Below are 26,809 nucleotides of genomic sequence, written 5' to 3' on the forward strand. Positions count from 1 at the left end.
TTTGATAGTATTTTCTTTCGAAATGTGTATTGCTGTTGGCCCTATTGGCCTCTATAGTGTCACCGGGTGGGGTAGGTGACCTAAACTACTTAAGGCTAATGTTGGAAGCCCACTGAAGGGCACCCATTATGGTGGTACTCATAATGGATGGCTATTCAAAACACATTACCTTCAGATAATGATTTACTTTGGTTTGAGTGTTACGCAATAAGATGTAAAAAATATTTTTTTCTTTATATTTAAAAAAAATCATAATTTACTGTTATTTTTACTTGATATAATTGTATAAAAATGAATACAACAAACATAGAAATAAAAAATTTGAGACTTTTATAAATCCTTTATTAAAAAAAACGAGAAGGAATATAATATTTAATGTGGTGAAGGGGGTGGTGAAATTTGCTTAGCATTAGCTGCAAGAATTGCTCCTGGTGCTGGATAAGGCCTCATTTGATATAAAGAACCTGAAGCAGTTGAATCAACTCCAGTTTTAGCATGGGCATCTAAGCCTGCCGTCCAATTACCTCTAGGAATGTCAGAATATGAAGCAGGGTCCATTGGGTCCAAGTCATTGTCTCTGACTCTATGCCTCCTTTTGTCTCTATGGTGTACCATCTCTCTTTCTCGCTCTTTACGTTCTTGTCTTTTCTCTTTGTAATGTTGTTGCGGTACCTCTTGATCAGATGCCTCACTGCTATCGTCACTCTCATCCCCTTCTCTCAATAATCGTTCTTCACGTAAATGTGCAGCACATTCACTTGGCACAGCTCGAGGGTGTGTCGGTGGTAACCAAGAAACGATGTTGTTATGAACATTCCAGAAATAAAAATGACCAGTTCCTTCATCATATACCTCTTCCCAGCCGGGTGGCAATGGCCATATTTCTAATACTTTTCTCTTTAATTCCAAATACTTTTCACTTGGTGCAACTTTTCCTTGTTTCCATGTTTTAACACAAAATTTGGAACACTCATGATAAATATTACTCTTGTTAGGGCAACCCTTGTGGCCTCTAATGGGATCTACATTTACACCTTCGATTCCTTCCCAAAAATGTTCCTTAGAGCTTAATTCATCAGGTTTATTATCGTAATCTTCTGCAATAATTTCTTCATTTACTTGAGTCTGAGGAGACTCGCTTAACACATCCTTGTTTGTGTTTGGTCTTATTAAGCCTCGTTTAGCTAGACGCGCAGCAAGCGCAGGAGGTAACGGCATGTTAATTTATTACCTTGTATTTATATGTGAGCTTATGAATATTATATAAGCTCTTTATTTTGAAATCGGTATAAATATTAAATTACTGTTACCTTTCAATCTTAGAGGTTTTTACAATTTACAACTATTTTGAGATTTCATTTGACTTTGACAATAGCAAAAGTACACAGAGTACTTAACCAGCTACGAACTTATTATTATGGTTAATAAATTTATTACTTATGTTATTTATTAGTTTTCTAGCCACCTGTAAAATCTATAGCTGTAAGCTGTTAATATATCCTTTTCATATACAAATAATGTATAGAGGTTAGCAAATTCCGTGATTATTGAATGTAGTTCCAAAACTAGGTTTAAAGAACATAAAATATGACGGAAACGTATCGAGTAGAATAGAAAATATATAAAGTATTTATTCACATTAAAGGTTAGTTACATAAAATAGACAATGCAAAATGACTTCGCTTTACTTGAAAAAATTATTGTCGCATCTGTGTATAAACTTTTTTATGTTGTTATCAGTTATGTCAATGTCAAATATAATCGTAATAAAAACTATGTAGGTATGGAAAGTATAAACACATTGTACCCATGTGAATTGCAAAGAAGTAAATAAATTAACGTCATTTACACTATAATAATTTTATTTCACAATATGTTTTACTTAATTGGGTTAGGTCTTGGTGATGCCAAAGATATAACTGTAAAGGGTTTGGAAATTATACAAAAATGTGATAAAGTTTTATTAGAGGGTTATACTTCTATACTGACTGTAGGAAAGGAAGTTTTGGTAAGTTTAAGTTATGTATTAATTGTGCCGTGCACTAGCACTCTAGTGCAGCATAACAATAATTACCACCTAGTCTCATTTATTACACAGTAAAATCTTACTGTTTGTACAGACGACACAGAATTAAATAAGGTTAAATCCACCTTAAAGGGGCTCTATAAATTACTGAATAACATAGTAAAGTGTGTTAGCAAAAAGTTTGTTTTGAATACAATACTAAACATAATTAATTTAAAAGAACCAATAACAAAAATGAACATATAAAAATCTCCACAACTTTAACTGAATGTACCCGTTTCCTTTTAGGAAAAGTTTTATGGCAGACCTTTGATTGTAGCAGATCGGGAACTGTGTGAAAGTAATATTGATGATATTTTGAAAGAAGCAAAAGAAAAAGACATAGCACTTTTGGTAGTTGGTGATCCCTTAGGTGCCACAACACACACAGACATGCTACTGCGTGCTAAAGAATTTGAAGTTGAAACACAGGTATCATACAATTTGAAAACCTTCAGCCATGGTGATTTTATATAGTCTAATTTCTCCTCAATAAATCATCTGTTATGATAGCTATCTAACACAAAACTATTATTTTAATTTTTCTATGTACAGTGTAAACTCTCTATAACGACACTGAAGGGACTGTGCATTTTATGGCGTTATAAAGAGTGGTCGTTAAATGAAGAGAAGAAAAATCAGAATTCGAAAAAAAAGTTTATATCAGTCTATTATTAGTAGTTATGTACAAAAAATATATATATATCTTATTTGAACGCTATTGCGTATACTCTGTTATTTTTGTCTGACGCCTTTTGCTGCACGACCAATTTTGTTGTATATTTTTAATTTTTTTATTTATATCTTATATAAAGGAAGTAATTTTCCAATAATTTAGCTGCTTTCAGAACTTCTTTAACGCTTGGCGGAGGCTCAAGCTCATCCGTCTCATCTTCTTCATCTCTTTATTTTTGAACCTCAGTTTTTCCTCACTGAATCCAAAATTTCTATGTCTGTGAGTGAAGCCGTTGTAAACAGGCAGTTGTCTACTTCGATGTAGATTTGAAAATTTACCGTATTTCCTGCCATGTTGACCTGCTGAATCCACTCAGTTAATGGAAGGTCGTCGTCGCTATCAAACTCAAGTTCTGTTTTCACCTCATCAATCGTAGAATATATATGATAACGTTGTAATCCATGACTTATACTTATTAGGCATGGTCACAGTCTACACGTGCAAGCAATCCCAATTTGTAAACAAATTAACGAATTTCTTAGAAAGTTCCTAATGCGTGGTGCCGACATTCGAGTTTATTGAGGGCTAGAATAATAAAGCGACAAAAGAACGTACACAGATGCGCAGTTTTTTCTAATTTTAGCAACTTAAAAGGAAAAAAACTTAATTTTTATTTCTCAATTTTTGTCGTTATTGAGAGTGGGTGTGATGTTATGTAGAGTGTATCATTGTATAGAATACAAGCTAAACCAACTAAAACCAATTGATTTCGACGCTTTAGAGAGTTTGCCGTTAAATCGAGTGACGTTACATGGAGTTTACACTGTATATCCTAAATAATTGCTTTCTGTATAATGATCACTATCATATTCTTTGTCTTGTTAAGACACTATTTATACTATGTGCTGATTATTATTAATACAAAACCCTCCAGCATGGAGGCTTCTGGCATACTAACAAATATTATACCTACTAATTCAAACAAAAACATTGACTAATGTCAATGGTTATAGAAATTTTTAGTTCAATGGCCATTCATAATAGTTTGTTATATTCCTACAACAAATACTTCAGATTTATATAGGAGTTTACATACAATTTGAAAAACACTTGTCTACCTTTTTTAATTGGTTTTTATTTTGAATCTTTAATTTTTTTTTCTTTTAATTTCAGATTGTTCATAATGCATCAATCATGAATGCTGTGAGTTGCTGTGGACTGCAACTTTATAATTTTGGTGAAACAGTTTCAATTCCATTTTGGACAGACACTTGGAAACCAGATAGTTTTTTTGATAAAATACTTGGAAACTATAAGAGAAATTTGCACACACTGTGCCTTTTAGGTATTTTAGTAATTAATAATTCATAAAAGCTGTTATACAATAATTAATTACATTCTTAATATCATACAAAATTTTTAATATAATTAAATTAATAATATAAACTCTTTGGTTCATTTTGCCTTAAATGAAAGTGAAATCCATGTTCTTTTTTAATCACAAATTGATCTTTTATCCTCATCTCAAATACTTTTATTTGTTTAAGATATTAAGGTAAAGGAACCTACGGAAGAATCATTAACAAAGAAGATACGTCAGTATATGGATCCCAAATTCATGTCAGTCAAAGAAGCAGCTAATCAAATAGTCCAAATAATTAATAACCTTCCAGAAAAGACAGGTACTTCTTGTATAGTTTTAACACCTTTCTACAAGTATCTAAAATTTATCATACTAGTCCTAGAAAATTAGATGACAAAAATAACAATAATACAATAATTTTGTATGTATTGTTTTAAACAAATTTATTTAGTAGATACACCTTTAGTTTAATTGGCTTTATATTCATTAGACAAACTTTCATGCAACAAAATTGTGTTCACCTATTTTACTATTAAACAATTTATCGAAAAATAAATTTCATGTTTTTTTTGCAGATATAGGAACAGATAGTCTAGCAATTGGTTTATCAAGAGTTGGATCACTCGATCAGAAAATTATGGCAACGACTTTGGAAGACATGCAACAAGTAGAACTTGGTCCACCATTACACAGCCTAGTCATTCCTGCACCTAACTTGCACCCACTCGAGCTTGACTATCTCGCCCAATTTCGATAACTTGTGCATGTACAGATTAGTGTACATTAAAAGAAAATGTATGTTTAATCATATATTTATTTGGCTATGAATGCCAAAATTACTGACAACAACATAACTGTTGAATAAGATATTTATAAGTTTTAAATAAACATTATATGAATTATTTTAATTATATAGTTTTATTATTTACATTTACAATTATTAATTAAAATCCAGATATAAACAAATTTTAAATTGCTACCACAAGAAATACCATTCAAACTCATTATTGGTCCTCAAAGCTACCAAAAAATACTACCACATACAAATATTTCAAAATCAATCTTGAGTCGTAAATATTAAAAGGTACATTAATTATTATTTGGTCTAAGTTGCGTATTATAAATAATGAAAATTATAAAAATATACAAACAACGGAATGTAAAAATACCAAAGGCGCATATGAAACAAATCACCATTACAATGCTATACATTAAAAATATCTAGATAATATAACTGGAACATGGTGGGGTCACAATAATTTTATTAATTATAATTAAGAGGCATGGCTTATAGCATATTAAATTTACTCTATGTAACACTAGGACAGGTTTTAATAAAATGTTAAAATTATACAGTCTTTAAACTTAATTGTAAAGGGTACATACATGATTTAAATATTAAAGTATAAGAAAAACGTATGTAACTCGTGCTTTCTATTCGTCAAGTGAGATTACAAATCTATATAAATAGATATTGATAAGAGTATTTAAAATTTCAAACAGCAGAAACCTGCTGATCGTCATCTTCGTCATCTGGCGCATCGTGGTAATAATCATAAGAACGAGTGACGCCTTCGTGTGAATGCGCACGACTTAGCCGCTCTAAGCGCGCCACCTGCGCGGCTAATGTATAGGGCATTCTAGGTGGGGGAACCGGCCTCACGCAATGGGCCGTTGTACATGACCCGTGGCCACTGTCACTTGAAGTAGCTGAACCAGTTTTTCTTAATGGCAAGTTTACTAAAGACGTCACGCTACTACTTTCTGCTGATAAATCGACTGGCAGTGGTGTTGGTGTATCAGAATGTGATCGCTCATGTGCTGCGCGCGAACAACATATACCTGGACCGGCACCATCACGTCGATGCGAACATGGCGAAGGACCTGATGGTGGTGGTCTAGGTTGATGCGGCCTTGTTTTAGCAGGCTCTGATAAAGCTAATAATTTTCGAACAGCTTGGGGAGAAGCAGCTCCAAATTTATTTCCAGCAAAGCTTTTCTTACTTTCACTAGCTGATGAGGCACTGCTGGTTGTTGACAATGATGGCGAAGGATGCCGTCTACGTGGTACCGTCGGTGCCGGACCAGCGCCTTCACATTCTAATGACAAAGCATGAAGACGTTCTTCATCTGTTTCGACATGCATTCGATTGAGATACGCCTTGACGCGACGAACCATTTGTGCTTCTTCAAACATTTTTTTAGGGTTAGGGACATTTGATGACTTTTTCCTTCTTTTTACCGTAACTTGACCTTGTTGAACACCTGTCGTGAGTTGATTCAATGCTACCATAGCATTCGAAGGTGGCTGTTTTCCCAACTCCAATAATGTAAGAAGATCATAAGGAGCATTGCACATGTTTGTCAGTGTCCTCACCTCCTTAGCTATCATTCTCAATTTTTCAAAATTAACCATACCTTCCACCTTTGTATCATTTCCAAGGTGTATAAACGTTAAATCTTTTCTAACAACTGGGTAAAATGGAATCACTGGAGATCTACCTTGTTCAGTTGTTACTAGTTGCCGATATTTCGACATGTTCCGTGAAGGATCCATAAGCATTTGTAAATCAAAGAAAAGCTTGTTGTATTTTGTAGGTAATTTTTCCCAAGTCATTCTTAATCTGGATACAGCACCATGTCCTAAGCCAGATATGATTGCAAACATGGAATTAAAATTTTTGCATTCTTTGCAGTGTCGAGCTACTTTAATAAACTGTTTTATGATTTTTGATCTCCTTACAAGGTTTTGTTCATTGACCACTTCAGTGACAACCCAAAACATTTCTTTATTTACAAGTCCTGAAAATTGTGATAGCATGGGTGTGCCATATCTGCTCTTCAATTCAAAGAGATCATCAACATACTCTGTACTCTCTATTTGTCGAAATATACAAAAATCTTGCAAAGTTAATTGAACAGCAACTTCAACAGCATTCAACTGCAAAAAATGTACTACACTTTCTCTCAGTAGCTCTGGTGCCATTTCGTCAAGTACTAATGTTTCACTTACTCCATTTGTTTTCAAATAGTACCTGGAACTGAGGCCAATACGTTCAGCAAGATTTTGTAATTGATCTGGAAGTCTGTGCTGTTTTATAATACCTCCTTGTGCAACGGATACTTCACAAAGTGAAAAGTTCGAACTGGGATCAGTGATACCAAATTCTTGTAAGGTAAGCATTACAACCTCCCTAGCTGTTGTCTCTTTATGAACCAGCAAATATTTACATGTCTGATCACCTCTGTATACTTTGAGTACATGTTCAGGATAATCTGAAGATTGGTAATCATCATAACAGATAGATATTAAATCAGGATTGCTATGTGAATTATAGAATGATGTGCTAGTAGCTTTGTTTAAAGTTTCTGAATTAGAAAGAATACTATCATCACTGTGTATACCATCAGTGATAGTATTTTTTGGTAGAATATTCATCTTCATTAAAGCTTTTTGTAATCTTCTTTTAGGGCCTAAAGTCATAAAGCCTTTTTGTGTTTCTTTCTTAATGTTAAGTGGTTGAGGTTTTTTGGTAGGAGATTGGAAAACTGGTGTGAGTGTAATAGGGTCATCACTGAGTAGCTCTGCAGTAGATAATCTTGCTCTAGGGTCAGCTTGCCAACGAACCATATTGGCACAACTTCTCTGCCTAGGAGAGTTTTCCGGCATTGACAGCATATGCTTAAAGGCTAATAAATTACTTTTTACTGTGATGCTTAAGTGTGTTGATCCTGTTATAATTTCCATTGCTTTTGCATGACTGACATGTTGAAAAGATTGACAGTTGACCTCTATAATTTGATCACCTCTTTTCAATCCTACATCTTCAGCCTTAGAATGTTTTTCTACTTTTAAAACAAAAATACCATATCTTCTCTCATAGCCTCCTAAAATGGTAAAATTGAGTGGTTCATCTCGAGATGGGCGTGATAATGTAACATTCCTTGTTCTTGCCTTAGCAGAACAAGCTATGTTTAATAAATTAAGTTGACTTTCCATTTTCTCACGTTCCAACACAGTCTCAAATTCCTCTAAAAATTCCATCATGTTTGGATCTGTTTCAAAATCTGTGAAATGATTATTTACCCACAACAATACCACTCGTGTTACTTTATCACGGACTGAAGGTTCAGAAAACCAGGCAAGCAACTGTTTGGCAACAACCAGAGGACTTTCTATAAAAGTTCTGTGAGTCAATAAGAAATCTTCAACATAAGTAGAATCACGGGAATTGTCTTCAATGAGCTGTAACATCAAATGCTCAGGTGTTCCTCTAATGACGACATGTCCTTGCTGGTGTCCTGATTCTCCTGCAGCGCCTCTATATTCAGTAACTAAGACTAAAACACCACATTCATTTTCATGACGCCTTATATTTTCTTCACCTTGATGTAAAATGCGGTAGTAATCAGTTTGAGTGACACAAACAAACTGACAATCGTCACATCTAGTTGTCATTACCCCTCTATGATACAATTTTTCTAAAGTAGCTTCTGCCATACCAAAGCTGTCACCAACATTAAGGTATTCTATTTCTCCATTCTGATGCTCAATTCCAACCTGACCATTTATGAGAACTGACCATGAATCATGTTCTTCACCATCATTCATCACAACAGTCTCAGCTTTTTCTACAACAGCAAAAACCATGACAGCACAGAGAGCCCTCCTAACTGTAAGAGTCATATTAGTAAAAGCTTTTAAATGCTGTGTGAATTCAAGAAGAATTTCTATATCTTCATCTGTTCTTTCACTTGGATCTTTTTCAAGACATTCTCTAACAGCATCTCGGACAGTCAAACTGTCCATGCTCTCCTCCAAATCTTCTTCTTCATCAGAATCTACAATAGACTCTAGGAGGCCAGATAGATCTACTTCCATGTCCATATCTAAAGAACTGTGTACCGAAGTCATGGTGTCACTGCCACTGTATGCCGAGCTAGTGTCACTCGCATTAGAGCACTTGAGTGTGTGGGGGTACAGCTCTGGACTGTGACGGCCACCGCGCCCACCTCTCAACATTGTGAAGTTTCTAGCCCGTCTTAATTGACTTCTAGTATCTGAAACAAAGTAGACCAAAATATAAATTGCTATAATTTGTAAAATAAAATAAATAGAAGTAGTGCCGCATTTCGAATGTTATGAATGAATTAGTCAAATAAGGAAACTTTTGTTTTCTCAACAACAGAAAACAAAATATATAAGGTATAGAAATGATAATATTAGTAGCACAACAGTAAATTGGGCAAACAAAGCTTAATAAAATAAGTCACTACTGAATTCAGACATGAATCACTGATATTATCAAATTTTAAATACTGTTGAATGCTAATAACTTCAGCCAGTGCGTCGTGCGCATCATAGAATGTTTAAAAACTAGAATTACTTGGAACATTATTATCGTATGATATAATAATTGAAGTAAACCTTTAACTAAAGTATGGTGAAAATACTTAATGTACAATTAAAGGGTATAAATAGTTTTTTATTGAACCTCCACAATTTCTATTTATTTTGCATTCATGGCGGAACTGTCAGGGCTTCCATGTTGCTTTCTAATTAGTCTTCCAGCAACGAATAAACTATAGTTTCGTCTCACTTCACGGGGAAAACAAAATTTCAACAGTAATTTATTGAAATACCACAAACACAAGGATATTGAATATTTCGAAAGCAAGCAAGACGCCAAAAAATTTAGAAAGCTACTTTCTCAACGTAAGTACCCACAAGACACAGAATATAAATATTATATTAGTAACTTCGAAATACAGGATATAAATTTAATAGATAAAAGCAAAATAAACAAACATATCTTATATTTAAAAACTAACTATTTCTTATTATATAAATTGTTTATGTTGAATAACTTCAACAATACTAATCTACAGTAAAATCTTTTTTGTTATTTACTTGCTTAACAAAATTAATTTAATTTCTTCAAAAAGAAAATAATTTAATGTGAATAATAATAATAATATAATAGTTCAATTTAGTATTTCGTGCATAAACATAACATAGTACATTGCGATAATCTTCAAATTCTTGAAAAACCTATAACTTTGATTTTTTTTAATTTAATCTACACTTTTGTTATCTGTATAATGTTATGAGAACGCTTCCATAAAATTTAATACTTGTAAAATAAAAAACTGTTTCCGTATGAAAACGTAAGTTGTTTTTAATAATGTTTATTGTTAATTATTAAGAAAAACATTTTTATAAATTGTCTTATTAATTAAAATTATGCATTATTTATAGCATTTCAATACTCAAGCTTTTTTCCTTTAAAAGATTAGTATTGAGAGTACTTCAGTTGTCTATCGGAACATTTTTATATCTCCATCTATTTTCAGAAATAGGTACTTTTGAGTGCTGGCGTTTTCACAGCAAAACGAGTGATGATTATCTTTTAGCTAGATAGCTTTTGTAAATTGATCGTTTGTCCTAGTGGAAAAAGTCGCAGAAATAAATATTTTTTTCTTGTGAAAGTGTAAACTATCTAAATATTCTCGTGCCTAACATTAAAATGCGTCTTGTTTCACTGTCTGAATCGAAACGGATGGTGAGCGATGGCGAGAATACGGTGATAGATTTTTGGTGTTAAAAATTTGCTCTGTGTCATCGCCGTTTTAGTTTTCTACTACTCTAAGAAGGACAATACTTGATTGATTTTGACGTTTTTCGTGTTAATTTTTCGAAATCTTTAAATATTTCAACGATTATTGTGGGGAAATTAAATTGTCATCGACTGACCGGCTGATATTACACGAGGCTTGTATGTATATGTGACTTCTGCCTTCAGGTATTAGTGACACGCCTCAGAAAATAAAACTTAATTTTGTGAATGGACATATTCTATTTTGTTATTGTGTCGTATTTGTGATAAAGACGTTTTAAAATTACGTAACTTGTGGAATCTTAGTGTATTAAAATATGGCCTGAGTGTGACCACTCCATTACCGTCATGTGTGACGAAGGAATGTTTATTTAGGCTCTAATATTTTGCTGCGACTTTACCCCAAGTGCGCGTTTGATTCGTAGATTGAGCTGGATCATGAATCTATCCGAATCAAAACAAGTTTTGCATTGATTGTTCTCGACCTATTGTCATTTCGGATACTTTTATATTAGCAAAATGTCTTCGGGAACGTTTGTGGATAGGATTGACCCTTTTGCCAAGCGATCGATGAAGAAAAAGACCAAGAAGTCCCAAGGATCCTCGCGTTACCGCAACACGCAGGACGTAGAGCTACAGGCATTGCCCCTTTTAAAAGGTTTGTAAATCACTTCACCATAACCAATGTCAGTTCTTGATTGACAAAAATAGGTTAAATGATATTTACTGATATGTTTATTTTTTTTAATTTGTGTAACATATTTACTCCTTATAAGACTTAGTCTACTTAGAATATGATAAAAAAAAAAAATATTTTTCTTTTAGTAGTTAGGTTATAAAATATGGATTAATAATATTTTTAATATCAGAGTTAGTTTTAACATGTATCATAAATATGAAATATAACAAAATTATCATTGTTCTTTATTTATTTATTAGTATTTTTATGAGAAGGTCTGATCAGTGGTTGACAAATTTAAAAAAAATTAACTAACAACTAAAAATCTATTTAATTTTACATATGATAAAACCAATTGTTTTAAAATTGTTGTGGTATTTTTTATTTATTTTTTGTTTTCATTTTAAGTCTATGTTAAACATCAATCAAAGCTTATATTTTCTTTTCTTTAAATATACAAAGCAAAGATGAAACACTTGACAACAATACCTATCGTACGTTAAAATATAGGTCACACATAGTAATCTTAATAACATGTTAATTTCAAGTTAAACTCAATATACTGTTGTGTACAGATACTTGAATTTTAGTGAAACCCAGAATTATAAATTAATGAAAAATGCCAATGCTTCAGATATTATTATATATTTACAATTATTTAATCCTTCTCTTAATTTTGTTTTTTTTTTTTTGCTGTATTCATTTTCTCATCCATATATCTCTATTTCTAGTTATATTAGCAATTATTCATATCTGTCATCTCATTTGTTTTGATTTGACCATGTTTATTATTAAATAATACATTAATTATAACATATAATTCCTTTACAAAGTGTGATTAGAAAATATGAATTATGAATATCTGTAGAATATGTTAAAAATATTCCAATTGTTATGTAAATTATGATGACTTATACTTTTCAAGATAATTTATTGTACACTTCTATAATGAAAATCTTGTTTTATCCTTCAGATGTTCCAAGCAGTGAACAAGAAGAGCTATTTATTCGCAAACTGCGGCAATGCTGTGTTGCTTTTGATTTTATGGATCCTGTTGCTGACGTGAAGGGGAAAGAGATCAAGCGTGCCACACTCAATGAGCTTGTAGAGTACATCACTCCTGGTAGTGGAGTACTCACTGAACCTTTTTATCCAGAGATCATAAAAATGGTAATTATTGAAAAATATTCATAAGTATGTTTATGATTTTTTTAATTGGGTTGTACATTTATTTGATAGGTAACTTTATTTACATGATAAACAAATTAAATTTATATTTTATTTTTGTGTTAGAGTAATATAAATTATTTGCCAATGGAAGTGATTAAGGATTTTCTTATGTTTAAAGGTCCATTTTTATCAATAAACTTAATTGAAAATTAATAGTCATAGTTGTGTAGGTATGAGTATAGTAAGTGTTTCTTAACAGGCACTTATATCTGCTTCTAATTTGGTTAATAGACTTGTTTATCAACAATTATGTGTGTTATGATTGTAGTCTAGGGTTAAATTTTTATTAATCAATATAAATTGACTGTTAGAAATATGCATTTTTAAACGATGGTTCACTAAATAGGTTCGGTGAACTTAAGTTGTACTTGACAGATGTAGTATGGTTTGGAGTCTGAACCTTAACAAGAGAGAAGGGCTTACAGGCTGGCACTAAAGTATGTTGTTCTCTATTAGCATATTCATCTTGTTGAAATATAAATGACAAAAGATTGATACTATCTGTTGAATATTTATTTTTTAACATATGACTATAATAATTAGTATAAACTCACTCTTTAAACAGTGAAAATATAAGGTTTTAATAATCAAACAACAATGCATTGAAAATATGGATGCAGTGTTAGTATTATTATATAAATTAAAAATTGTAATTTGGTAATGTAGCAATTTGTACATAACAAATTTAGAATGGTAAAATTAGAATTAGTAATTACAAAATGTCAGATGTTGTCTTCTATCTTTTATCACTTTTGTTCCTCACAACAATGTTACTAATATTTATTACTCAGTGACAGATTAACATTGATCTCATGTGACTACAGAAATTACAAGCTTTTAATTTGTCTATTTTGTAAATATTTAATTATAAAATTAAATACTTATTAATAGTAAGCTACATTGTGTACTTTTAATACAAATAAGATAAAAATAATATTTAATGGAATTATAATACATACTAATATGAATATATCCTATCTTAAAAATCCATTGACATATGAGTTATAAAATTTGTTTCTCATCTAAAACTTCAGAAAAAGCCTCTTCATCTTTTTAAGGGTCATAGTGTGACATCTTGTGTGGTCATCTTTGTTTGGATTACATGTAGCAAAATCCATCAATACCTGTGTGTTTATTTGCAATGTTTTCTTCCTACATCGAGCATATGGTTAATATTTAAACTAGTTTGTCATAATTTTTAATTAAATTTAATGAATTTATTTATTATATTTGGTACACAATATACAACAGTAAACTTAAAATTATATATCAGACTATCTTAACGCTTTAAGAGCCAACTGCACAATATATCCAACCGTAAATGGATGTTTACCACATCATCAATTCGTATAAAATCAGTCGAAACAATCTGTCAATTTAATGTTCTTGCTATGTTATAAAGTTGAACATAATGCACTGACCCCGATGATGTTGTCAACAGATATCGGCTAACTTATTCCGGACTTTGCCGCCGAGTGAAAATCCCGATTTCGATCCGGAGGAAGATGACCCGACGCTGGAGGCTTCGTGGCCACACCTCCAGCTAGTTTACGAGTTCTTCCTGCGCTTCCTCGAGTCATCTGACTTTCAGCCCATAATCGGCAAGAAGGTCATCGACCAGAAATTTGTTTTGCAGGTAATTTTTTTTTTATTTCAATAATGTAAGAGGTGTTACAATACTTTATACGATTTTAATAATAAGGTAAATTATGTAATTCGATTTTCAAAATTTATTTTACCAGCCGAAGAGTTCGTAATCTTTTTACATCTGGCCATTCATTCCTATTAAAAAACAAAGAAGTATAATTATAACGAGGAAATAATTAGGTCAAAATATTTGTAAATAAGAGAAAGTGTCAATTTATAACTGTGCCTTGAGTTTATGAGTATGTGATAGACTGTAATTTAGGGATACTATAGTAGTATAAACATCACAGATCTGTTCAGTTTATTAATTTCAGTTCAAAGTTTTCAGTAAAAAGTAGTAAAATAATAAGAAATTTATGACATATAATAATCATGTAATAATTTAGGCTTGTTTTAGTTCTGTCGAAATAGTTAGTAATATAAATTAATTATAACACATATTTAAATAGAATCTTATTTACGTTCGCAGACTTTTTTCTTCTAATAGTTATGTGTGCAATAGAGATGAAAGTAGGGTGCGAGTGAAATAGCGTTAGATCATGCCATTCATAAATATTTTCGTTATTGACGAAGGTTATACTTGGTAGTAACGTCATGAGACATAATTCCTTCGCATTCTATTTTTACAAATATAAATAATAGACGAATTATCAGAATATATAAAACATTTTTAATTAAGCTGGGAGAAATACCAGTGACAAAATAGTTACCATGTACAAAGCTCTGTAAGAAATTATGTTGTAGCTACCACAATATGGTCATATGAATAAATGTTAATTTAATTATTAATATTAGGTATATGTTATATTTGTTACTAAAATATAGCAATATTATTTACTGAAGACCACGCTCATGGCTTATAATAACCATTGCGTGAACTAATTATAAAAAGTTCTTCGCTTTTGGTCTTAATTATTAATATTAAAAAGTCACAAGTCGATCGATGATGATTTCATTTGTCTAAATCTTAATTACTGTTGAGTTATAGTTATAGCCGACAAGGTTGTTAAATTATTATAATTTGTTCACATACAGATTACATGGACTTTAAAGGAAAATGTAACTTCAATATATTTGTTGTTATTGATTATGCGTTTTTATAGCATAGGGAAAAAAGTAACAATTTTATGGCTTTTTTTTAAAGGATTATTAATATTATATGATATCGAGTATTACTAGCTAGTAGGAATGTACACGTTTGTACTAGTAGTAACACGCGGCTTCACTCATCTTTTGAGTATTGCTTGTGTTAGGCAAAAAAAGCAGCCTATGTCCATTCTCGGAGTTCATATTTGCTTCATACCAAATTTCATCAAATTCGTCTCAGTGGTTTGGTCGTGAAAAAGCGTCAGACAGACAGACCGACAGAGTTACTTTAACATTTATAATATTAATACAGATTGTATTTTTTTAAATATCCTTAACTCAATGTTTTCCTCCACTTTTACATTATATATATTTCCTAGGTCAGATCTGAACCGGCAACCCTGTAAAGTTCCCCGTTCATATTTATTCCCCGGGGTCACCTCGACTCGTTATATTTCTTTGGATAGGTATTTATACGACGTGTCGGTCGCATTCATTGGATCAGATATAATTATGCGCTACACACATAACTATTTATATGTATATCAGTTGTATGATTTAGCTAAACCGAGACATTTGATAAAGTGTCACCATTGAAATTATATTATTAAAAAATACGTTTCTTTAGAATAGTTTTTAAGTGTTATTCAAGCAAAATCAAATACAAAAAAAATATTATAACAAAAAACACATTTTTTATGAACGTTTTTACTTCTAAATACTTTTTGTTATAAAAAATAATAAATGTACTTACATATCTCTCTCATTTGTAAAAAAAAAATATTCTGTAATTATGTTTTGTCGAAATAGTACGGTTTTATATGAATCGGTCTTCAAGCAGGATTAGTGATCCATTCTAATGCATAGGTAAAAACTAAAAAATAATACTTGCAGATTACCTTCAAAACTAAAATTGAATACGAAATAGGAAATGTTATGGCGTTTTGGAATTAAGTAGAATTATTATCTAAGAAAATTTGACTTGTACTGCCGTAATGATAATTTTATGATATATCTGTAAATGTCTCGTTGATGTAGTGATTAGCCTGTTCGGTTACTAAGCATTCAGTTCTGGATTCGATATCGCGATCGCGTATTGGGTAAATATATCTGTATTACCACTAAATAGTCTTCTGCTCAGAAAATCTCATAAGACGATGTTAGGTTCTACATTTTCGTAAAACTGATAATATATTTTTATTTTCCTGCGCGACGTTACCTGTTTATACAAGAACAGTTTCTAAAGTATTCATATATCTTTACCATACAAGTCAATGTTGTCTGAACGTATAATAAGTAGATCTTGCCTCGCTCAGTCAATACGTTGAATGATTTAAATCCATTGACCTACATTTTAATTAAATCGTAATCATAGTACGCGTACCTAAGAATTTGATGACCAAATGAATCAAATGATGAAGTTAGAAGTAGGTAATTTGGAAAACTTTGTCTCGGTACAAGAAAATACTTTTTTTTATTTGAAGTAGACAGCCGCCGCCCATAGACAATGGCTCTGAAATATTAACCATTCCATACTCCGCCAACTCGCGAACCTCCCCTGGGAGGCATAGAAGTTGTGTCCCTTGTGCCTGCAATTACACTCACTTACTCACCCTTCAAACTGGAACACAACAATACTAAGTATTCGTATGCTATAGAATATTTGAAGAGTGGTAGGTGTCTATACAGACTGGCTTGCATAAACCCTACCACCAAGTATGCTGTTAAGTCCCTTACTTGTTGCCGCGGCTTCGCTCGTCTTTTAGATGTTGGTTGATACCTGTTAGGCAAAAAAGTAGCCCATGTCCTTTCCTTAGAGTTCAAGGTTGCTTCATAATAAATGTCATCCTATTCAGTTCTTTGGTTTGGTAGTGGAATAGCGACAGACAGACAGTTATTTTCACATTTTTAAAATTACATATAGATTTTTAATTACTATCTACTATTTACCAAACTTGCATCATCAAATGTCAAAGCTATTAGTTATTAATTGCATGCCTTTTTAATGTTTTTTTTTTCTAACGCCAATCGATAATTGCGAAGACAACGAGGTTAATGTTATTGGGTTGTTTGTAATATGTAATAATAATATTGCCCTCAACTTCCTGCCTCGAAGCGTTGACCCATTTATACAATGTATCGTGATCACGAATCTATCGTGATACAAGGAGATCAAATAAATACATTATTTTTTCAATACGGTACAAGTGTATTTTTAGGGTACCGCGTATAAAAAAAAAGCTTTATAATTTGATAACTTCTCTATTTATCATATACTTACTAGAATAGAACTTACGGTTTGCACGTTCGGAATTTAAAAATCATTGTCTCCCAAAAAGCTCAAAAACCGTCACCTCACATTTAACAACCCATTCTGGGATTGAAAGTTAACTATCACCAAATACCATCTAAATCAATTCAGCGTTTCAAGAGTATAAGTAAAAGTTAAGTAACTTTGAGTTTAATAATACGTATTTATAATATTAGTTTACATTTACATAAGGCCGGTGTTGCAGATGTCCATGGCCGGTGGTAATCACTTTCCATCGGGTGAGCCTCCTGCTCGTTTGCCCCTATAACATAAAAAAAAAACATTAATAAATGTAAAGTTTCTGGTTGTTAAACTCGCTAATATTTGAACTCTTACTACTTTAAAAATGTTTTTGCGTTTTATAGCCGTAATTTCGGGGTATGTTACAGGCTATTTATCATCGTTGCGACCTAAGGGGTTAAGCAGGGATGCGGGTAAAACCATGCTCAGTAATTAATATCTGTAGTAAAGCGAGACAAAACTAAAATTAATAAATATATCATATCGTAAATAAACAGGAATAAAACAGTACTGGAGCGTTAAGTGGCGATAAAGATAAATAAATTTGTTTTAATAATTAATTTGCCAATTTCACTCTGTCACTCGAGCCTCGAATTTTTTTGTTTTGATTGTATATGGACGACGTAGTTGTATTATTCATTCGTCGAAAACAGTTTATAGTTTAAAATTCATAATTGTTTTTGTTTACAATACAATTCGATACTGGAGATTAAATCTGATCGTTTGATTGTAGAATGAAATGAAGTATCGTTATGGAATACTGTTTACATTTTAATTATTTCGTTCTATACATGTTTAATCACGTATAAATCTACACTATCTAACCTTTCGCCGCTGCTGTAAACATTGTATGGAACATTTCAGTAGTAACTATTACTGGTAACTAATATAAATATGTATTGCATATTATTTCATATAAATACGTAATAAAATATTTAACATCGCGTAAGAACACACTCGAAAAATACCGTAAAAAACGATTACGAAATTTCAAAAAGTTATACACGATATTGACTATAGTAAGTGTAGAATTTAAAGTAAAGGAAACACGCGTAAAAACAGCGTATCGATGTAAGTCGCTATCAATATTTCACGACTGAGATACGTTGTGTTCTTTTAGAATTGCATTCCTATTATGTAAAAACCTGTCGTATTAAATGAGAGAAAAAAATACAAGGCTGTTATGTAGGTGTGTAGATAGTTTACCGATACACGGAGAATATTAACGCAGTTAGTCATACATCATAAGAATACAGCATCGTTTGATTCGTATTCCGGACCCTGTCAGGAGCAAGTTTAGTTACAATTAGTCACAATGACAGACGCTGTTCATTCGAACACTAATCGTGAAGATCGTTGTATGAATTTTCTTAAATTGGAATTATTTGAAAATTTAGAAATTATAAAAATTTTGAGCATTCAATTGAAATATTTTTTTTTTTATTAAACTCATTAATATAATTAAAAGTCATCAAAAATGATTTAATAGGAGTTGCTAATTAAGATAATCTTAATATGTAGAGTGTGCTACTACGATGTATGTGGTTTGGTTTTGTTTGTTATTAAGTCGTTTTGTAAGATTATGTAATTATTCAGTTGCTCATATATATTGAAATGGTTGCGGTTTTGCATGTGGTGTACTTACTACATTCATAATTTAAAACTGAATACTATTCGATGTTTGACAACGTGTTATCTATGAGTAACTTTAATCTAGAATCAGTAATAATATTGATTCTTTTTTGTTTAAAATAGCTTGAGTAATTAATTGCTCTCTAATGGCAAATGGACCATCAGATAGCAATTGGTTAACGACAATAGACATTGGCACTGTTTGTAATATTAAACATTTCTTCCATGGCCAGTATGTTCCAAACCCTCTCCTTAATGGAAGAGGAGGCCTTATCCCAGCAGTGGGAAATTCGCAGGCTGATACTCCATGGCCAGATCGTAATATGTCATTAATTGTAATCGCTATTAGGGAGGCTTACACACACTTCAAACCGGATCTTAACCGTAATAAGAATTTACCTTTAGCGCACTTAACTTACCTATTTTTTATCGCCGTCTGATAAATTATTATAAAATACAAACATAATAGCAATCTTGATTGTTATATAATGAAGTAAAATGCCATAAATATATCTAACCTAATAACATTGTGTTACAGCTTTTAGATTTGTTCGACTCTGAGGACCCCCGTGAGCGCGACTTCCTCAAGACCGTACTCCACCGCATCTACGGCAAGTTCTTGGGTCTGCGAGCCTTCATACGAAAACAGATTAACAACATTTTCCTAAGATTCGTCTATGAAACTGAACATTTTAATGGCGTTGGTGAATTACTTGAAATATTGGGAAGGTGAGTTTGCTTTTCACTAAATATCTCCATTTACTTTATTATTTTTTATATTAAGCACTAGCAGAGGTGAACTGAAATTACTTACTATGATTTTAATAATTTTTTTATGTAGTACAAAATGTAAAATATTGTGAAAAGAATTGTATCGACTTAAAAACACCGTTTCTAATCTGGTTTTTTTCTGATCTCTAACATCTATTACAGCGCTGTTAACAATTTACATTTTGGTCTAGTAGAAAATTTAATAAGGATTATTGTATACTTTAATAACTGAACTGAGCTACACGAGGTAGGAATGAATTGCCAAAAAGAATAACTTTGCATAACTGCATAATTTGAAATCCAAATCTACCGCACCACTTGTGTTAAGTTTGAACGAGCTAAGAGTTATGCAAAATTTATGAACTTTGGATGACAAATTTTAACCAACAACACAATCATATCTGAACGAAAATACTGGAAAAATTTATATTAGAAAATCGAGTTCGTTTGAATAGAAAAGAACAGTAACGAAACGTAACAGTGGGAAATCTACAGGAGATTTCCCACTGTTGGGCTAAGGGCTCCTCTCCCTTTTTGGGGAAAAGGTTAGGGGAGTTTTCTACCACTCTGTTCCAATGTAACCCACATTAATTCATGTGGTAAAATTTCGTTGAAATTAGACACATGCAGGTTTCCTCACAAAGTTTTCCTTTACTGCCGAGCATGAGATGCAATTATATATACAAATTAAGTGAAATAATACATGAAAGTTCCGTGGTGCTCACCTGGGAACACGCGATCATCGTTTAAGACGTATGTATGTTTTAAAGTCAAATTATTTAATTTAAAGTGTATTACAATCCCAAACTTGAGAAATTATGCGGTGAACTTTTTTGATTATACATTGTCTAATATTAAAACAATCTTCACCAATTCAGAAGCTACCTCGATTGTTTTTTTTTGTTTTAAAAGGACGCAGACTTAGACATTTGGTTTAGTTGTCTCGGTTTAAAAACCATTTAAAGTTAGCTCACATATGAGGTATGAACTATGAAACTACAGATCAAGTAGCCTTAAAATATAGCATTCTATCGACGCAGAAGCTCACTATGAAAGTATTTTTGGAAAATTTTATCTTTAATTGTAAATTATAGGGGTAACTTGTAGACCGTACGAAGTCGGGGCGGGCAGGTAGTACTTTATAAATTTGACAAAAATACGTTTGTTATATCCATATCTACATTTATCTGTTTCTGAAATGTTAATTAAGCCTACGTTTCTGACTCTTGACATTGATCTAATTATGCAATTAAATGATTATACACCTTAATAATGTTAATAACATTCGCGAACTAATATACTACGTCATAATAAAGATTTTCTTACCTAATTTGATTGTATGCATAGTCATATGTTCATATAAATACATAATCAAAATATAATAATGTCAATGCTTTAAATCAAATTTTTAGATTAGATTATATTAAATGTTAAGTTACGACCGGTTCGGATGTAGATTCTATATATAATGTACACAATTAAACTTATATAGTATTATATCTTATCTGAAGATCTGAAACTTGACATGAACCTTTTATAGTTCAACGGCTTATCTACAGACTTTATGAAATTAATCCATCTTACCTCATATACACTTTTCAAACCAAAAGAGGAGAAAAGCCACAAAAACAACATTTGATAGTAAATTGATGTGATGTCATTGGTCAAGAGGTTGATTAATCTATGATATTCACTAAGGATCTGCAAAAAATGGCGTCTAGACAAAACCATTATCGAAATTTCAGTCCAAATAAAATGAAAAAGTTTAGTCAATTGTAAGTGTTGCTATTATAAAAAAAGATAAATTAATCATAAACTCTTAGTCCACAATGTATCTGAGTTATTAGCAAATCGTTAAAATACGTAAATTTAATGTATGTATACTTCCACAGCCTATACGTATTGGACTCGTCACGCTAATCATTCATTCATTCATTCATTCAACCTGTATTATAATTACCGTTTCTCTTTACTAATTAATTTCTTTATTATTTTAATTTGAAATTATTTTTCGTTATGTTTCCTTTGTATATTAAAGAATATATGAAACTGCAATTATAAGTGCACTCCATATCGACTTTAAAGAGCATTGCATCTATCTAATCTTTCAAGGTACATCTAGACTCTTTCGCTTCGCAGTTCGCATAGAATACTGACATAAACAAGCTAAACGCGTACAATGTCAAGACTGCATGTTTTTAAATCTATTTTCTATGATATCTCCAATCATGATTACAAATCAATTTACCTACATGTTAGAATGGAGTGAAAATAGCTCGAAACATTTTCATCTTTACGTTTTGGATACATACAGCGATATAAATAGATTAGCTTGTATGCTGTGAGTTTTTACATTTGGAACTTTTCGTATACATAAAGAGGAGGACTAAATACGAGGAAATTACAAAGAACTTGACATCGCTACTGTTGTGTTGGCTACCTTAGACATGATTACAATTTTTTTTTCAACTACTTAATGTTATCTTTTATACAATTATTATCCGACCTGTTAATTAAAATTAAATAAAAATAAATTCGAAATGAATTTGGTTCGCATGTGACTTATAATTACATATTGATATATTTTTCTATATTAAGACTGCTGATAGAAAAAGACATTACCCATAATATATTAAATAATCTCTTTTATAGAAACTAGTTCCCCATGATTCTGTCCACATATTTCCGAAGCTATACCAATATGTAAAATTGAAATACAATTGGCTCTGTTGTGGAGATAAACATACTGTTATTATATTAGTAGATTACTTATCTGTGGATACTGATGGAATACAATACAATTAGGATACACCTGATACATTAACTGGAATTCTATTATTTGAGAATTTTAATACTATGACATATATTATTACCAATTTCTGGGCTCATATTAAAAACGACTTTACAAAGTTTCAACTCCTCGATGGTGTCGATGATGCAGTAGTCTTCTTGAAACACGTTCAGAATTCGTCTGTACGTAACGTTAATTCAATGATATATATTATATTGAATAGTTTAAAAAAATATTCTCATGAGAGTTACTTGTAAGATATTCAATTGTAATTGTGTGTGTAAATTATTTTTGACATGCCGACGTTTCGAGCACTTTACAGCGTTCGTGGTAACGGGTATTCAATTGTTTATTTTTTGTTTTTATAATATTAAAATGTCTAAAATTAACTTCGGTCAAGATTTATACAGTAACTAGTTTTAGTTCATATTTTTGTATATATATATTTAAGCATTTAATGTTGTTAATTCTTATGTTAACAAAATAAATAAACTTGGTAATTTTCAGTATAATAAACGGGTTCGCTCTGCCGCTGAAGAGCGAGCACAAACAGTTCCTGGTGAAGGTGCTGCTGCCGCTGCACAAGGTGAAGTGCCTGTCGCTGTACCACGCGCAGCTCGCCTACTGCGTCGTGCAGTTCCTCGAGAAGGACGCCACGCTCACCGAGCCCGTTGTGCGCGGACTACTCAAGTTCTGGCCCAAGACCTGCTCGCAGAAAGAGGTCTGTATGCACCCTTACACTTGAATCAACGAGACTGTGGCTATACGGAATACACGGGCCGCCTACTCATCTGCGAGTAGCAGTTCGCTTCCCACTGCTGAGATAAGGCCTCCTCTTCCATTAAGGAGAGGGTTTGGAACATATTCCACCACGCTGTTCCAATGCGGGTTGGTGGAATGCACATGTGGCAGAATTTCGATGAAATTAGTCACATGCAGGTTTCCTCACGATGTTTTCCTTCACCGCCGAGCACGAGATGAATTATAAACACAAATTAAGCACATATATATAGCGGTGCTTGCCTTGGTTTTGAACCCGCAATCATTGGTTAAGATGCACGCGTTCTAACCACTTGGCCATCTCAGCTCTCAGTTCGCTTAGAGTACTGCTATTTCTTATTTATATATTTGTCGGTTATTTTTAAGATACACATTTTTTAATACATATTTATATATATTTACACACAAATTAAAATAATTTTCGTTTTGTGTAAAAGACTACTGTCATTATCATTAACACTGGCGAAGCCGTTTGTTCTAGAAATGTTCGTCTATGCTTGTAACATATTCAGTTCCAACCACGTTGACGTTTTGTAACAATTTGTACACGTCATGGAAATAATTTAAAAAAATTGTCATTGCACTCGTAGTGTGACGTGTACACATATTTGCGCCATGTGTTCATGGAATTTAATATTTGGTGTGGAATAATATAGTGTAGTGTTTAAGTCACTTTAGATGAATTTTTTTTTTAAATACATATATATGTATATTAGGCAGTCAGGCAAATGGGTACAAGATGCACCCGTCCAAATAGATTGCCACTGTAAGAAATTTTAACCAAAGCCACTAAACCGTGTTTTTTATTAATTAATCTGTTTTTATTATTATTTCACAATATCAATTTCCCCAAAGCTATAATGAAATTTGAAATAGAGTATAAAATATACTGTCTTAACATTTGTAATTTTTCAATTTCAGGTCATGTTCCTTGGTGAAATCGAAGAGATTTTGGACGTTATTGAACCAGCACAATTTGCTAAAATCCAAGAGCCACTGTTTAGGCAAATAGCAAAATGTGTGTCTAGTCCACATTTCCAGGTGATTAATGCGTTTATATTTACTATATTATTATATTTTTTAATTTTTAGTCTGTGCTGTTAATTACATGTTAAGTATAAATAAATACAAGTAACGTTTCTCACTCGTTTTATAAAATGTGTGTAAAATATTGTTCCAGGTGGCCGAAAGAGCACTCTACTATTGGAACAACGAATATATACTATCACTCATGGAAGAAAACAACCAAGTGATAATGCCAATAATGTTCCCCGCGCTGTATAGGATGAGCAAGGAGCATTGGAACCAGACCATAGTGACGCTCGTGTACAACGTGCTCAAGACCTTCATGGAGATGAACTCGAAACTGTTCGACGAGCTCACTGCGAGTTACAAGGCGGAACGGCAGAAGTGAGTAGGGGGGGGGGGGGGGGGGGGGGAGTGGGGAGTGGGGAGGTACTAAGCTTTGGTTTGTCCGCAGAGAGAAGAAGCGCGAGAAGGAGCGCGACGAGCTGTGGAAGCGGCTGGGCGAAATGGAGATCAGCCACAAGCGCCAGGCGGCGGGCGTGGCCAAGTGATGCGGCGCGCGGCGGCCAGACATGCGGTTTCATTTCACCTATGTTACATATTTTCAATGCGATTACATTTTTGTTAATGACGTTATTAATTTTTTATACCTCTAATGATTCGTTCGTTCGGGTGGATCCGCCGACGTCTCCGACCGCTCCGAGTTCCGCGTCCCGAATGCACCGTCATTGTTGTACTAGTATTTTATATTCGTTTACGTAGGATACTAGATTACTTTAGGATTTTTTTTTAATATTGTTAAATCGTTCGATAAGTTAAAAGTTGTATGTATTATTGATGCATGATCGATTGTATCGCATTTCGAAACACCGATGATTGTATTTATCGGGCACCCGGCTTTCGGCTGAAAATGATTGTACAAAAAAAAATTAATAGTGAAATTCGAAGATGTAATTTGTTTAGTGCGCGGGCCCGGCTGCCGCTCCGGCCCGCCCGTAGTCGTTCTGTCGAATTTTGGTTTAACTAGATGCTGGCTACTAATGGTAATTTTGTCGTACTATCATTTTGTATAGATACATAGTGTAAATAGGCATTTATTTATTATAAATTTATGGCAGTGTGATTTTTATACATAGCTGCGGGACCGATGATGCGAACTGGAGACTATGAATGTTACATGCGTTCGGCACGATCAAAACTAAAAAGGTAAGTGAATCATATTGGAGTAGAACGATGTCGAAGTAGATATGATAATTTTAAGAAAATAGTCATTCATTTGTATGATATTGCTGTAGCCATTAATTTTTCTATGATCACTGTAGAGCAGCGCGGACGGTGCCCGCCCGCCTCTGTATATAGTATGTACGACACGCCAGCACGTGCGTATGTATGTATGTACACTATGGAGATGTTTGTTATGTAAAATGTATTAACATTACAAAAATTATATGATCTTATATATAAATTACTATTATAGTACACAGTATGGAAATAAAGAAGTTGACTCACATGAATTGAATTGTTTAAGTAAATGTAAGCGTAGGCGCGGCGGCTCGGCCTCTCCTCACGTCCTACTCGTTACGAGCTAACTGCAAACAAATATACAAGTCATTTTCACATTACTTAGTTTTTCATTTACGTTCGAATTTACATTCGAATAACGGATATAATAATCTATTTTCTTTTAATGGAAATTTATTTTTATGAATATCGATTATTTAGGTTAAACATAAACAATAATTGTGTTGTAAAATATGTGTACTTGGGTAAATAAAAAAAAAAAAACAAATATTATGAAAATTTTGATAATTCTTGTACCAGTTGTACCACAAATCTGTAAAGAAATAAAACTAATTCGTAACCATTAGTGCTGAGCTTACTTGAGCTTGCATTTTTCTTATTTTCGTTTTTATTTGATCCATGAATTGTATAGCATATAAAATATCCTAATCCCTAAATCCTTAATGAATAATACAGATAATAAAATCACTTTTAATATATATGTGATTAATAAATATGGAAAATATATAAAAAAAACCTAGAGTAATTTAGTTACTTATATAACCTTGAATTAAATGATTATATTTTGAAGTGAAGTTTTGACTACCAATAAT

General features: G+C 32.4%; 4 protein-coding genes across 4 annotated transcripts; 2 read left to right on the forward strand and 2 right to left on the reverse strand.

Moving 5' to 3' along the window:
* Positions 1-325: 325 nt before the first annotated feature.
* On the reverse strand, positions 326-1,374 carry LOC124538621 (polyglutamine-binding protein 1). The gene has a single exon (XM_047115737.1). It carries the CDS (start codon positions 1,216-1,218, stop codon positions 373-375), a length of 846 nt encoding a protein of 281 aa, XP_046971693.1. The 5' UTR covers positions 1,219-1,374; the 3' UTR covers positions 326-372.
* A 351-nt stretch (positions 1,375-1,725) lies between these two features.
* On the forward strand, positions 1,726-5,012 carry LOC124538622 (diphthine methyl ester synthase). The gene is made up of 5 exons (XM_047115738.1): positions 1,726-2,008; positions 2,315-2,497; positions 3,915-4,086; positions 4,289-4,423; positions 4,680-5,012. Exons 1-5 carry the CDS (start codon positions 1,874-1,876, stop codon positions 4,859-4,861), a joined length of 807 nt encoding a protein of 268 aa, XP_046971694.1. The 5' UTR covers positions 1,726-1,873; the 3' UTR covers positions 4,862-5,012.
* LOC124538620 (rap guanine nucleotide exchange factor 2) lies at positions 4,631-9,851 on the reverse strand. The gene is made up of 2 exons (XM_047115736.1): positions 9,600-9,851; positions 4,631-9,165 (listed from the first exon to the last, which is right to left on the reverse strand). Exon 2 carries the CDS (start codon positions 9,125-9,127, stop codon positions 5,600-5,602), a length of 3,528 nt encoding a protein of 1,175 aa, XP_046971692.1. The 5' UTR covers positions 9,128-9,165; positions 9,600-9,851; the 3' UTR covers positions 4,631-5,599.
* Positions 9,852-10,448: 597 nt separating this feature from the next.
* On the forward strand, positions 10,449-26,595 carry LOC124538181 (serine/threonine-protein phosphatase 2A 56 kDa regulatory subunit epsilon isoform). The gene is made up of 8 exons (XM_047115139.1): positions 10,449-11,379; positions 12,374-12,570; positions 14,072-14,266; positions 19,866-20,056; positions 23,397-23,610; positions 24,591-24,710; positions 24,850-25,079; positions 25,150-26,595. Exons 1-8 carry the CDS (start codon positions 11,241-11,243, stop codon positions 25,244-25,246), a joined length of 1,383 nt encoding a protein of 460 aa, XP_046971095.1. The 5' UTR covers positions 10,449-11,240; the 3' UTR covers positions 25,247-26,595.
* The last annotated feature ends 214 nt before the right edge of the window (positions 26,596-26,809 follow it).

This window comes from Vanessa cardui, chromosome 20 (genome assembly GCF_905220365.1).
Source record: "Vanessa cardui chromosome 20, ilVanCard2.1, whole genome shotgun sequence".
NCBI lineage: Eukaryota > Metazoa > Arthropoda > Insecta > Lepidoptera > Nymphalidae > Vanessa > Vanessa cardui.